General features: G+C 40.3%; 1 protein-coding gene across 3 annotated transcripts in view; it reads right to left on the bottom strand.

Annotated features, from left to right (window-relative positions):
- MOB3B (MOB kinase activator 3B) overlaps nucleotides 1-14,952 on the bottom strand; it is a 188,769-nt gene that overhangs the window by 112,736 nt on the left and 61,081 nt on the right. For 2 of the 3 annotated variants that reach the window (XM_041762682.1, XM_041762684.1), the window contains exon 2: nucleotides 3,209-3,831. In XM_041762682.1, the coding sequence (XP_041618616.1) occupies nucleotides 3,209-3,626 (418 nt within the window). In that variant the 5' untranslated portion in view covers nucleotides 3,627-3,831. Of the gene's footprint in view, nucleotides 1-3,208; nucleotides 3,832-3,921; nucleotides 4,075-14,952 lie in introns of those variants that run through there. The other variant, XM_041762683.1, reaches the window with a different exon arrangement.

Below are 14,952 nucleotides of genomic sequence, written 5' to 3'. Positions count from 1 at the left end.
TAGTTAAACTAGGATCCAGGAACAGATGAAAGCTTTTCTTTCCCCCATGTTTCAATGGCAGAGATCAACAGCTGTTTATATGCTTTAATACCTGAGGGTGAAGTCCTCACATCTGTCAGTATTTTCCAGTCCTATTTCCTTGGATCACAGTGGGGAGGAGGTGAAGTCTGAACCCCTCCCAACTCCCAGGCAAGAACACAGAAATATGCCTGGGATTCAAAGCCATAATGCTAAGCAGAACTTCCCATTTCTCATCCACCCGGGGTCTGCTGTTTTGCAGAGAATTCTTCTTTTACTTTATCCTGACAGACATCTTGATCATTTCCATGATAATGACTCACGGCAGAACAAAGATCAAAAAGAAGATAAGTAGGCTGGAATCAGGGGGAGGAAGAAGAGGAGGAAATGAATTCTAACAGAGAAAGTAAGTGGCTCCTAAAGACAAGTTTTTTCAAAAGATAGCAACAATATCATCCCAGGGCAAATGACAGAGGTAAGCAGGATGCTGATGAAGACCTTTAGGGTAACGGATGGTGGTGGTTTTTACTGACCCCTAACATTTCACACTGGAAAAATTAAACAGACAAAATTAATCTCTGTGAAGGCAAGGTGCAGGATATAATGAGGATGGTGATAAAGGGATTCAGAGGTTCTGTTTAACTTTTGATCACCAGCACCACAGACGTGTTGGGACTTTATAAAGATTATTTTTTCCTCCATCTTTCCATACAGTGATTCATCCATCCATCCATTTAACAACTTGTAAAGCACCAAGACCGGAATTAGTGCTAGAATATTCAAATGAATAAAAGACATTCCATAACTTAAGGAGTTTACATCCTAATGGGTGGAAGCCTTCACAGAGGACAGAGTGATGCATAAGGAATTCACTAGTCAGAGAAGACAGGGGATTCCGGAAGGAGAAAACAAGACGGATAAATCAGAGAGATAAGAAATAGACTGTTTCAGAATAAAGAATATTCTGGGCAGTTAAAATAAACAGAGGAGTGGCAGGTGCTTATTACAAGTGCAGATTCTTAGGTCTCATCTAAGAGATTCTGATTTAGTTGTTCAGGGGGAGAGGCCAAAGACTTTGCCTTTTGAACAGAAAGTCCACATAATTCTGATACAAGCAAATGTTTGACAACTCTAATTTATATAGGTTAACATTTCCCCAAAAGATGCTAATGGTGCTTCATAAAAAAAAGAAAGAAAGAAAGATACAGGTTTGAATTAGGAAATACTACATACTGAAGTATTCCTTTCTTGGAGATTTATAATGCACATTAGCATATTAGAAGTCCTGCAGTAAAGAAATTATTTTCACTAAGCAGTTCCCAACTTATTTTCCATGGACAAAAAAAAAAATCATGGTGCACCTATTAAGATCTCTCAGAACTATGAACTATGGAGCAAAAGTTGGGAAGAGCTGAAAGAGGATTCCAACCAGGTAAGTATATTCTGCAAGCCCACTGAATGGCTAAGGAAATGTCTGGAAAAGGACAGCAAAGCCAATTATTCTGGGGGATATGGCAGCATCCACGACTTCCTACAAGTAAAGTTTAAAACCATCTATGATGTCCTAGTTTCCAAGCAGACTGCCAGCAACTTCCTTACTCTCAAGTAACACACCGTGGTTCTGCGATGTTATTTCTGGTCACCAACTCTATGTGGTAACCACAGCTGCTGGAGACAACAGAAGTGCCCAGAGTTCAAAGCATCAAGGAGCAGAAACAGAAGAGGAAAGAAAGAGGAGGTATCCTTGCCCAAATTTATCTTTATTGCTATCATGTGTTCTGCACAGAGCATTGGCAGTTGGGGAAATTCCTCCTAGCAACAAAAGAAGCCTCTGACAGTCAATATAAGTACAACAAGATATGAGCCTAAGAAATTCCCACCCCTTCAAGGTGCCTACTACATGCCTCTGGGAGCTTTTGAACCTTGTCTTCTTCCCCCTGTGCTGGTGAGTCAAGGGAGTTTTGCACAAGGGCACAGGCCACTTCCTTCTTTAGCAAGGAACATCACAGAGCAAGAGCATGAGAGAGCTGGACAAGTCAAGGCAACACAGTGATTCTGAGCAAACTGGTCTGTGTGCTGAATATTTCAAGATGTACATACTGCCCTAATCAATGTATACATTTTCCCCCTGGTATTAGCTTAATTACTTCCATACACCCCCACCTCAGCTTCCCATATGCCACATGGGGACACACACATCCCATCTAGAGGTGATTGCAACAATGTGTTCCAAATGCTTCTTTTATATCCCAACCATCTCAGAGCTTTTGAATACAACTGTCCAATAGCACAGGTATTTTTTCAATCATCCCATAAATATTTTCTGAGTGTCCACAAAGGTTTCCAGGCACCGTGCTAGACACCAGAGACACCAGAATGGAAATAGGATATTGCTCATTCTTACTGAGTCTCAGGCCTAAGACAACAACAGCAATAGCAACAACAACAACAACAACAAACCTGAATTTTACATTCAGCCTGTCAGTGCACAGAAAATCCAATTATCAGCAGCATAAAGAAATAGACAAGGGAGATAAGGTTTGGTCCTTCCCCTTGAAGAGTTTTATGGCTCAGAGCACCAAGCAAATGAAAGCATTTGCATTTCGGTGTCCTAGTGGGTCTAGCAACTTACACAGGAATCTACACATAACAGTACAGCCTAGAATTAATAATGAATGATCAGGAGTGAGTAGAACAGAATGCCAGGATCTCTACTTCCCCAGAATTGCTTGTTCCCAAACAAACCCATGGATTCTCACATTGGGATTCCCTAACCTGAGAGATGAATACCAATAAATGCTTCAGAGTTAATGTAACTTTAACTAGTTAATTAGCCAAAAAATGCAAATTCTACCAGGATAACTTGGTAGGTTTGGAGTCTAGTCCTAAGGAAGCCAGCAAGATCAAATCTAACATTTCACCAAGGCAATGTTCCCTAGCAGGTCGTATGTGTACCCTAGTATGTGGTCTGAGGTCCACAGAATAATTGTAAGTAGTCAGCAAATGATTTTTTTTTTTAATTTCCAGGAGGTTGTTAGATATGGAAAAAGATGTGGCAGGTGTGGTGGAATTTAGGGAACACTGATATGGTGCTACCCAGCATCAAAAGACGGTCCAAGAAGAAGCCTCTGAAAATTTTCTGAGATTGCGAGATACATCAAAACAAGCAAGAAGCTGGTCATGAACTTACCCACACATGTTGGAAATATGTCCTCATTGTTGATCTGGACCTCAATCCAATCCATAAGAAGGTTCATGTATTGGGGAGCTGGCAGGGCAGTTGGCTTCTTGTACTTGAGGTCATCCTGCCACCGATACTCATATTTGGGGCCCCCTGACATCACAGGACAGGTCTGCTCCGTGCAGAACTCACAGATGGTGCCATAGATGAGGTTGATCCGATTGAAGAAGTCCACCACATGTACTGCCACCCAATCGTTCTGGTCCTCCCCACTGGGCAGCTGCACAGCTGCCTTCAGGTCCACGCCTGAGTTGAGGGATGCCTGAGCCCGTTTGTGGAGCTCAAACCTCTGTGTGCCAGGTTCAAATTTCCTCTTGGGCCGGAAGGTCTTGTCCTTGTTGAACACCTGCTTCAAAGCTATGGACATGGTCTTCTCCTTCTCTTCTTTTTTTTTGCAAGAAGCAAAAAGGCACCTAGAACTTTTCAGTGAGAGGTCACAACTCAGCAGGGTTTTCCACTGCCAGCCCTCTGGCCCCAGTCTTGCGGTCTGCGGTCTTTAATCTCTTTTAAGCGGCTCTGTCCATCTTCCTCTTGAAGAGTTTCCAAGAGAACCTCATGATTCTTCCTAAAGGCTGAAGACAGAAGGGTCTTATTAGTACTCAGTTTGTAGTTAAGGAATGACACGTGCTTAGATCTGATTTCCATGTCGCTTCAGGCAGTACCTTACTTCCATCCAGGTGTAAGGATGTTGAGGATACGCCAAACCCCCCAGCGTCTGTAATGGTGATTCATACCACACAAATAACTTTTTCCTTCATGGCCTTGGGCAAATTTTTCGCAACTCTTTCCTGTGTGGTCATAGACTAATGGACTCTCTAAAATGTTAAAGTGAACACGTGAGTCAAGACCCCATCCCCATCCCACATATGCTCCTTTTAAGAGCATCAGCCCCACCCACCACTGCCTTTATTGAGTAAAAGAGGAATCACTACCCCATGCTCTTAAATATAACTGATTGGAGCAGGGGTGGCTATCACACCAAGGTGGCTAATAAGAATATCTCTCCTGGGAATTTGGGATCAGGGCCCAACCTTTGTCAGGCATTGTTCTGAGAAACAGTGAAAACCAGGCCTGGTTGAGTCCTATTTGGACCACATGCAGCGCAATTAAGAAAGCTGCTTTGTAGAGAGGGGAGGGGGGAAAGAAGCACAAGAAAGGAAGGAGAAAAAGGATGCAGTGGAGAGGAGGAGGGGGGAGGAGGAGAGAAGGAAAATGTCACTGAGATGCAGAGAAACAGAGACAAGAGCACAAGTTGCTGTAGGGAGAAGTCAAGAGAAAAAGAGAAACAGTGAGGAGAGTGGCTTCTTGAACTCCTAATAATCTTCTAGGAATTGGTTCATTATTTTTGAAGCCTCACTGTGATTACAGCCCTTGAGATCCATATGTTTTCCCTGAATTAGTCAAATAAATCCCTTGTTTAACTTCAGCTCACTTCAGTGGGTTTCGTTTCTTTCCAAGAATCCTTAACTATGATGGCATTGATCACCCCTCTAATATTTCATCATTTACATTTCTGATATCATCCCCTAGAGTTCTGAGACAGAGGCGTACAACAGAACTTCCTGTGATAATGCAAATATTTTCTATCTTTGTTGTCCAGTATGGTACCAACTAGCCATATATGGCTAGTGAGCACCTGAAATGTGGCTAGGGTATTGAAGAACTGAATTTTTCATTTTACAGAATTTTAACTAATTGGAATTCAAATAGCCACATGCAGCTAATGGCTACCATTTTGGAAAGAGTAGCTTTGGTCTTCAGTGCTCTATTATCTCATTTGATCCCTACAAAATCCTGGTGTGTTTCATAGTAGATTTGTAGTAGTTATCATTATCCCTGAGTCTCTAAAAGATAAATTTACTTGCCTAGCAACATCCCATGGCTAGTATGGGCATAGTTAGGACTGAAATCCAGTTTCTTGACTCCTAGTAAATGGTGATACCGTCTATTCTAAAAAGCAATACTCTTCTATTCTAAAGAGTGATATCCTTCAACCTGTCTTTCCTGCTGATTTCTGAAGCCTCTTTACCCAGACCTGCCCCTCTCCCTTGTCACACACACACTCTCAAATAAAAAAAATAAAATCTTAAAAACAACAATAACAAGAACAATAGACCCTCTGTATCACAAATGCTTAATTGCTGACAGTAAAGCAGCAACCACCCAAGAGCCACCCCTCCAGGTCTCCAGCAAATAAGACTTGCTGTTCTGTTATTCTGATAATGTGGGTGCCATGAGTTACCATGGTTCTCAGAACAATCTTCTTTCATCGCCTTACATGACCCTCAGTATCATTTGTTTGGCCATTTCCCCAGGGACTGGGGTATCTGCTTGCATGGACATCAGTGTGAAATCTTCCTCTACCCATTAGCAGGCTCCTGTGCACACCACCAAAAGACTCTCTAGCACTTCTGATGACAGTGTGTAAATGACACAGAATAATCATAGCAAATCTTTGTCACAAAGTCCTACAGTGACTAGTGCTGACAAACATTTCAGTAAATATTAAAACCTTATATGAATTTTGGAGATTTTTATTCCAGAGATAGTTAGATAATGAACTTTAAGGTATCAGTCTCTCGAACTGGCTGGTCATTTATTCAAAACTTTAACCAACTTTAAAATCACTCTTTCTTTTTGCCTAAACATAAAAGGTTTACCGGAGGGAGGGAAATCATCTTTGGGGATTTATTTCTCAATCATGTCCCTTAATGTGCCACTATTGGACACTATTTATTAAACTCTACTATGTACCAGATCCTTTACATATATTAACATTTTAGTTCTCACTACAGTCTTGCATGGTGGATGTTTTTATGACCACTTAACACAGAAAGAAACTGAGGCCCAAATAGATTCAATAATTTGGCAGAAATCACAAAATTAGTAGATGGTAAGGCTAAATTTTGAACCCAGAACATTCTGGCACTGAAACATATGTGATTTTTTTTTCTCACTAAAGCTACTTTAAAATCTCATGAACATTTTTATGTTTTCAAAGCTCCTTCACGTATAGATTTCAAAGCTCCTCACAACAGGACTATAAAAGAAGCTAGAACAGGTGGTATTTTTATCTCCACTTTAGAGATAAGGAAACAGAAACTCTGATCTTCTCTAGTGCTCTTTTCAAAAGCATTAACCATTCTGACGTCCTCAAACATGAGGATGTCTCTTCTGCTTAAAGTTTTTCATCTAGAATGAAGTTCTCTGGAGATGGGATAGATTGGAGGGTGGGCCACCATGTTTAAAGACATTTGCAATCCAGGATGGGTAATAACAATTTCATCATACTACCAAGTGGCTGAACAAAGAGGCATCTGTGTCTTTATTTGAGTGTCAATGCTGTATTGAGGCAGATATCCAGAAGAGTTTTGAAATGAAATGGGAACAGGAAATCCACCTGTCCTTACCAACCCAGAGCCCCATCAGGACCTCTGTCCATAATTTACACAGTGGGCTTATTAAATGGTTAGAGCAGTACTTCTCAGATGTTACAGTGGGATCTTGGTGATGCCAAATGTACTGTCCATGGATGACATATTAGGGCACTAAGAGATCTTGTTAGAAATGCAGGTGCTCAGGCCTCACCTCAGACCTAACAGATCTATGTCTGCACTTTAGCAAAATCTCAGAAGTATACCCTTTGAGGAGCACTCCACTGGAAGACTGCCTGACTGGCTGGGTAAACGGATGACAAAATAAACCTCCATTTGTTGTTCTGCCGACAGTGTGCTTCGTAAACATAGTCTTCAATTGTGTGTGAGTGTGTGTTTTTAAGAAGAATGAGGGGAAACTCACTGTTCTGAATACAAATGCCTTGACAGATGCTGACAACCACCTGGTCTGTTGATCTGGATTGATTTGGAGAGCACAGTGCCCAGAACCCAGGAGGTTACCAGTGAATAATTTTCCATAAATGCCAGACAGAATGTAGATGCTGCTAATGCTGCTGTAGCCTCATACAGAAAAGATTCTTTGGCTAAAGAAAATTTAGCACTAGCAACAACACAGTTGTTATTCTCTGTCCTTGTCCAGTCTCCAGAAAGGAAAAAACAAGTCATAAGTTTTGCCCCCTGGGTGGAAGCTATAATCAAATTTTATGTTATGAATAGCATTCACTACAATGCTGGTTCTCAATAAATATCTGAAGACAAGTGCTCATTCAATCAATGGACATTTACTAAAGACCTTTTATGTGCCAGACTCAAGGCTAGGCACCACAGACATAGAGCTAATGAAAACTTGGTGTCTGCCTTTGGAAAGTCCACAATTTGCTGTCTAGTTTGAGGTTAGTTTATTGGCTTTTGTTTTTTAAGTTACAAAGTTAAATGCACCAACGTGGGCAGTGATGTGATTTCTTCACGGGATTACTCCGGTTAGGAATGAAAAGGACAATAAAGAGTGAAGTCTTACGGAAAGAGAAAAATGGAAACCCAAATAAACAGCATAAAATTGACAGGAGCTCCATGTGTTCTCCATATTTTCTGCTTAATAGATCAATTATAGCAATAAAACATGTGCACTATAAAAATATGCAAAGAGAATTCGGCTGGGCTGCAAGGGAATGTTGACAAGGTAACTAAGCAACCCTGGCAGGGAAAGTTCTTATTTTTCTTTTCCTATTGATGTCTTCTGCCTTATTAGTTGAAAATTCAAAGTGTCCTTGCCAAGATGAGGAAGAAAGCAATTCTCCCATTCACTCTTAGATCCATTTTCTCTAACTCTGACCTCCTCTAAAGAGATGTTGGTAGCAGAGGAGGGTGGGCAGGCAGAAAAGAGAGAAACCAGCTGATATGAGTTGGGGAGAAAGAAGTTCAATATCTCATCTATGGGATGGAGGACTCCTGGCAGGACCAGCCGGCAGGGCAATTTACTGCAGGAAGCTAAGGGAAATGCCCCAGAAATGTCCTCCGTGTGGGACATTCCATGGCATTTTCATTGCCAGGGTCCCAGGAACTAAGATGGTGCCTGGCACAGAGCCAACCACTGAATGTTTGCTGAATGAATGAAGAGATGACAGTAAATGAAGGACCCTTTGCATCAAAGTGAAACCACAAAAGTGAAAACAAATAGAACCTTCTATACTTGTTATTTGGGGACTCCACCTCACTCTTAAGCTCATTGCCAACTCACTGAGATCCAATATTACCAGCTGCTGTGCTGCTATGAAGCATCTCTCTTGAAAGATGAAGATATCTGTCCGACTTTTCTCTCAAATGGGCTGCTCCTTTCCCATGTGTTACCTAAAATTCCAGCTCCTCAGAATTGACGAATGACTAGTCTGATCTCTCATCTTCCCACCATTTTCTCTTTATGGCTAGAACAGTATATGGAACTCTCTGACACCCCAGAAACTGAATAAAAGTAGATCAGGTTTTTATCTTAGAAGAATGTGTGTGTGTATGTGTGTGTGAATAAAATGAATATTACCTGACCTTCCCAGGCTCCAGTAAAGGACATGCCTAAAAATGCGATTCCATCAACCTTTTTGTACTATTTTATTCCTGCCTACTCATTAAGATGTATCTTTGCTCACAAGACAACACCAAATTAGAGAGATTCCTGTCTGAGAAGCAGCTCTTATTTTTTTTTCCAACTAATCTACCTCCCCAACTTTAAGCTGCCATATCATTGCATTTTAGATTAGTTGGGAAAAACCCGGCTGCCTCATTTTAATCTTCAAAGAGTGGCATGATTTCTGAGCTTCTGAATGCCCATGTTATTTCTGAACCAGATGAAGTCAGTATAAGCAGGTGCAGCCCCCCAGAAGCCTGTTGCACGGCTCTGATGACCTGTCATTTTCTGGTTCTTGAACATCCATTCAAGTTGACACTCTCACTGGTTCACTCACTTATTTATTCAGCCACCAGTGCAGACATTCTAGCATTAAAAATGAAAGTTAAGTATTCCAAAGATGAAAACATTGCATGTACCCCTGTATACTGCAGAGACAGCAACAGCAGTGATCAACCAATGCACTGGTCCTTACAGCAGAGATCCATACTGAGTCACCATTCCACAGACGTAGGAGCTTCACCATTCCAAAGAGGACACTTGGTGGTAAGAAACAGCGAAAAGAGTAGAAGGATAGGAGAGGGTGGGATTTATTTGGTGTGGTTTAATTCACCACATACATTCTGCTGAAGAAAATGCAGCCTTTAAAAAAAATGTTTTTTTAAAGAAAGTAATATTATCTTAAATATAGGCCTTCTGGAGGCCAGCAGAGAGTGACTTGGATTCTCAGTAATGAGGAAGATGGCAAATCTTTGTCCAACCATGGGCAGGGTGAACCCAATGTTGCCACAGTTTTAAAAATAAATAGTGAAGGTAAAATTATAAGATAAATTCTCAGTTGACCCACTGAATATTTATGAAAGATATCCTAATTATTTTATTAATTTTTTAAGGGGGAAAATGAACTCCAAGTGAGTAACCATTTGCTCTATTATTTCCAAATCTCTGGTCTACCTAGAAAATACTTTTATGGTTAAAAAAAAAAAAGACAGGATTTGAGAACCCAATACATAAGGCATCTAAAAACGGGGGATGGAGGATAAGGAGGGAAGGACAGAGCTAATACCTGAAATTTAAAAACTGAAGCAGATTTATTTTTAAAAATTAATAATTTAACTTTAATATATAATATAATACACTATTTTCAGATTTTTTAAATTCATTTTGTGTCAGTTTCAGAAAGTTGTGCCTTTTAAGTAAGTTTTCTATTTCATCTGTCAAATTTAGTGATATAAAGTTTCATAATATGCCCTTATTATTCTTTTAATGTTTGTAAGATTTGCAAGGATAACCCTACTTTCAAATATTGCTAATTTGTATTTTGCTTCTGCTGTGACCTGAATGCGTGCCCCAAAAATTCATATGTAAAGCTCTAATCCCCAGAGTGATGGTATTAAGAGATGGAGCCTGGAGGTAATTAGGTTCAGAGAAGATCATGGTGGTGGAGCCCAGTGGTGGAATCAGTACCTTTACATGAAGAAGAAGAAACACCAGAGCTTACTCTCTCTGCTGTGTGAGGACATAGTGAAAAGGCAGCTATCTGCAAGCCAGAAAGAAGGCTCTACCAGAACCTAACCATGGACTTCCAGCCTCTAGAACTGTGAAAAATAAATTTCTGTTGTTTAACTCAAAAAAGAAAAAATTAAGGCAAGTAAAAAATGTATTTTTACTTTTTAAAGCACAGGTGTATACCAGCTGGTGTGATGTCACTCAGAATCTCTATCGGATACTGGGATAAAGGTCATTGTCCATTACCATTTCCTTCTTTCTCTTTGAGACAGAGTATGACAATTCTTTCTTGGGAAAGTTCTGCTTTAAAGGAAAAATGTTCAAATTCAAGGAAGTTGGTTCCTGTAACTGTCAACAGACTTATTTACTCTTAGCCACCCTAAATGAATTTGAGTCTCAGGATCTGGAAAATTTTTATCCCTGGCACTATGGGAACTTATGTATGACATCTGGAACCACTGCAAGAGATCTGTGAAGGGGGTAGAGAGAACAAAATGGGCTAGAAGACTGGAAATTGGAAAATACAGTTTTAATTTTCAAAAGAGTACTATTTTAAGCTTGGGGAGGTGGGTAAATTGACAACTGCAGGCAAGATTTAGAGCAATATAATCCAGTAGCTAAGAGCATAGTATCTACAGGGTTGCTGTGATAATTCAAGAGGGTATATGTAAAATGTCTGGAACACAGTAGGCACCGAGTAAGCTGGTCTGCTATCATCATTATTATCCTTTGAGTTATATTATGATTCAAGTTTTTAAACAGAGAGATTCTTGAGAGACCAAACAGCTGCTGAAATCAGCTGAAAGAATGCTTAAAATTCTATTCAACCCGATTATATAACAGTAACAATAACTAACATTTACTTATTTTTCAATCTATTTTAATTTCTGTAACAACCTCATGAATTAGGTATTATTATTAACCCCCACATTTTGCACTTAGAGAAACTTGAGACATTGCAAGATTAAAACTTGGTCCCAGGTCAAAGAACTTGTAAGTAGCCAAGTTGACTCCAAAGCTCTAACTTTAATTAAGACTCCCTCTTTAGACAGATGGGTAGTTCACAACAACAAACAAACAAAATAAAAACAGGAACTTCTAGGGCATATCTAAGGAGCTTAGGGAAAGAGATGGGAGAAACAAAGACTTAGCCCTATGTACCTGGTCATGCACCACTCCCAAAGACACATACTTGTTGAATCTTTGTGGTCTAGAGTCAGAAGACCTGGATCCAGGCGCTGACAATGATTCTAACTGACTATGTCTTTGGACAAAACCCCTTTGATGAGCCTCAGTTTTGTCTTAAAAGATAATGGTGCTTATCTTTCAGGATTACTGCAAAAATTAAAGATATTGCCTATGAAAGCATTCCATCAATGGAAAACCATTGTGCAGATATTGACACGGGGACTGGTGACAAAGGGAACTACAACTTTCGACAGAATATGAAGAAATTACATGAGTAATGGAAAATGATTCCATTCAATGCAAATATATGTTTATGAGTACGAAACAGGGTGAGGGAAAGGGGACAATGGGAGCCCCTTTCCTAAGAGGAAACAAAGAAATCAAATGCTTCCTTCTTGCTTAATTTGGATAGACTTCTAATTCTTAGGCAAAAAGAAATAGTAATCTAAGTGATTTGATGATAACTCAATCAATATTCCTCAACATTTATAACCCACTTAGCTTAATATTGTAAGAGAGTTCCAGTTATTTTTGCATATAGTAAAATCTAGTGTAATATTACTTCATGAATGTGGATATATCAGGGCAAATTGTATGCCCTCCCACGAATCCCTCAAACACTTTTTAGAATGGAGTATAAAAGGTTCTCATTTTAAACATCAAAATGCTTTACATTTAATATAATACCTTAGGTTATAACTCAGCTGTGACCTCTGCTAGAGTGATCCTGCTGGAGGATTCAAACCGCACCCCAGAAACTCTCAAAAGAGAAGAGACAACCATTTGCCTGGGAGCTTTTCAATTTGCCTAGGTGAAAACAAATGGATGAAGAGGATAAGAGAGAGATAAAACTGAGGCAAATAGTTAATGACACCATCCTCTCTACACCCCTGAACATTCCACAGCAACTGAAAAAGAGCTGTGAAATAAAATGGAATCAAACAAGTAATTGTAAAGGATATGGCCACCTGGAGGATTGTGCTAGACCCTAATACTACAGTCAGAAAGATATGGTCTTGAGTCCAAAATCTGCACCTTAACTAGTTACCCTCCTCAGTTAAACACTATCTCTTTGTGCTTCAATTTCTCCTATGGCCAAATGAGGGCACTAATATCATAGTGTATTTGGGGTTAACTGAGATAATGTAGTAAAGCTGGGCAAATGTCAAGTCCGATACTTATTAATCCAGATTTCTCTTATTAGGTTTCAGGTGGCTTCATGAGCAATAGGAAGCCCAACCATAACCTGGTCTGTTCTTTCACTTCTTGTAAGACCTGAGCACCTGACCCTAAAATGTATAAAATCTTGGAAAATTTTGGAGGAGATTCTGTTTCCCCACTTCTGAATTTTTTAAAAGATTTATTTATTTATTTATTTGAGAGAAAGAGAGAGAAGTGGCAGGGAGAAACAGAGGGAGAGAGAGTCTTAAGCAGACTCCGCACTGAGCATGGAACCTGACACGGGGCTCAAGCTCACAACCCTGAGATCACAACCTGAGCTGAAACCAAGAGCTGGCTGCTTAACTGACAGCCACTCAGGCGCTCCCTCCACCCCACTTCTGACTTTTATGAGGGAGAATTTTTCCCAAGTACACAACTGGCCTTTCTCTTTTTACTAATGTTGTCCTAGGGGAAATGGAGTATTTAGCTTAACTGGTAAATTTGGGAAAAATCAACTGGGCCTGCTCAACTGGCTCAGCTTTACCTCTTGGGAGCTGCCTGCCTTCAAAGAGTGTTATTTGCTGTTTCCCCCGCTTTCTAAATGGAGGAAGCCTGTGGGTAAGTCTGGGGCTTAGACTGAGCAGGCTCATGTGGTTAACAGACCTGGAGCTTTGTCTTCCAGTCTGGCTTCCATAAGCAATAAAGCTGATATTTGTTTTTGTTGTTGTTTCAAGTAAATTCTTCCCAAGCCATATAGAGAGGAGTGGTAATTTTGTATATTGGGGGCCCTCTTAGAAACCCCAACATTGGGTTGTACAGACTGGTTTGCAAAGGTAGCTTTTTTTCAGTAAAGATTCCTTGTGACATCAATTCAAGGAAAGCCTCATACAGTTTATAACTTAAAATTTATCTGCAGAAAGTCTGTACCTACATACAAGGCATGCACAGTCTTTAGATTTTTCTCAAATAAGAGAGATGACCTCATCACAAGGAGCATCTGTCCCAGTCATTGCCCAGCTGCAGGCATAAAGAGTGAGAAGGTTCAGGACAGAGTTCCTCCTTCATCTATGAGCTGTTTCCAAACCTTGCCCAACAGTCAGCACTAGGCTTCACAGTCCCATGCTGTATGTGGCTACTGTTCAGGAACATATCACTGGTGTTCTCCATGGGGAATCTAGAAACTTCTATCCAGATAAAACCTCTTCTTTGCCAAATGCATTTTCTCAAACTTCTCTTTGGGTTAGCTTCAACCTCTTATAAAGGGGAAAGAAGCAGAGAAAGAAGGGAGGAAGAAGGAGAACCGGTCAACCATCCCCATCCTATTATGTCTGTATCTTGTACATAACTCTTTCTCTCTCTCTCTCTCTCTCTCTCTCTCTCCCTTCTTCTCTCTCTCTCTCTCTCTCTCTTACACACACACACACACACACACACACAGTGACCTCACAATATGCTCTATTTCTAAGCTCAGTTGTCTGGGCCCTCTGCAAGGGCCAGCTCACACCCTAGACTTTACTGGAGCACTAGGACCTAATACAGGACCCAGCACAAATAGGAACTCATTTGTTTTGTGGTTAAACTATGTATCTAAATTATTGCTAATCAGGTACCACACAGATAAACAGTTCCTCTCCAGTTGAGAGGGACATGCCCCTAGAATCATGATAAGACATGATCAACAAAAGAAACCTTTTCAGAAAACAGATATTTCACACAAAGGTCAACGGCAGCCACTAGACATGTGGTTCCATAGGCCAATCTAAACAGCTCACACGTTTTCATTTTCCAGCATTTGCTAAAACATCAGCTCCTTTGGAAGCATGTTCAGCCTTAAAAGAATGTTAAAAAACACACAGTAGATATTTATAAAGATCTTTGCATGGTGTTACAAAAATCTCTATCTGTGTTCTTTGTTTTAAAAAATAAGTTTAAAATATATACCTCAAAGGAAAAGTAATGCAGAAGTCAATTGGCTTGGGGAATTTTTTTTTTCTTTTATTTTTTTCTTTTTTTTTTAAATTATAATTTTCACTTTATAAATAAGACTACAGTGTTTTTTTAAATTTTTATTTATTTATGATAGTCACAGAGAGAGAGAGAGAGAGAGAGGCAGAGACACAGGCAGAGGGAGAAGCAGGCTCCATGCACCGGGAGCCCGACGTGGGATTCGATCCCAGGTCTCCAGGATCACGCCCTGGGCCAAAGGCAGGCGCCAAACCGCTGCACCACCCAGGGATCCCTTTTTTTTTCTAATATAAGAAGAAAATGTGGGGGATCCCTGGGTGGCTCAGTGTTTTGGCACCTGCCTTTGGCCCAGGGTG

Source organism: Vulpes lagopus, chromosome 7 (genome assembly GCF_018345385.1).
Source record: "Vulpes lagopus strain Blue_001 chromosome 7, ASM1834538v1, whole genome shotgun sequence".
NCBI classification, from domain to species: domain Eukaryota; kingdom Metazoa; phylum Chordata; class Mammalia; order Carnivora; family Canidae; genus Vulpes; species Vulpes lagopus.
The sequence above is the reverse complement of the archived record's forward strand: the minus strand, read 5'-3'. Positions and strand labels throughout refer to the sequence as shown.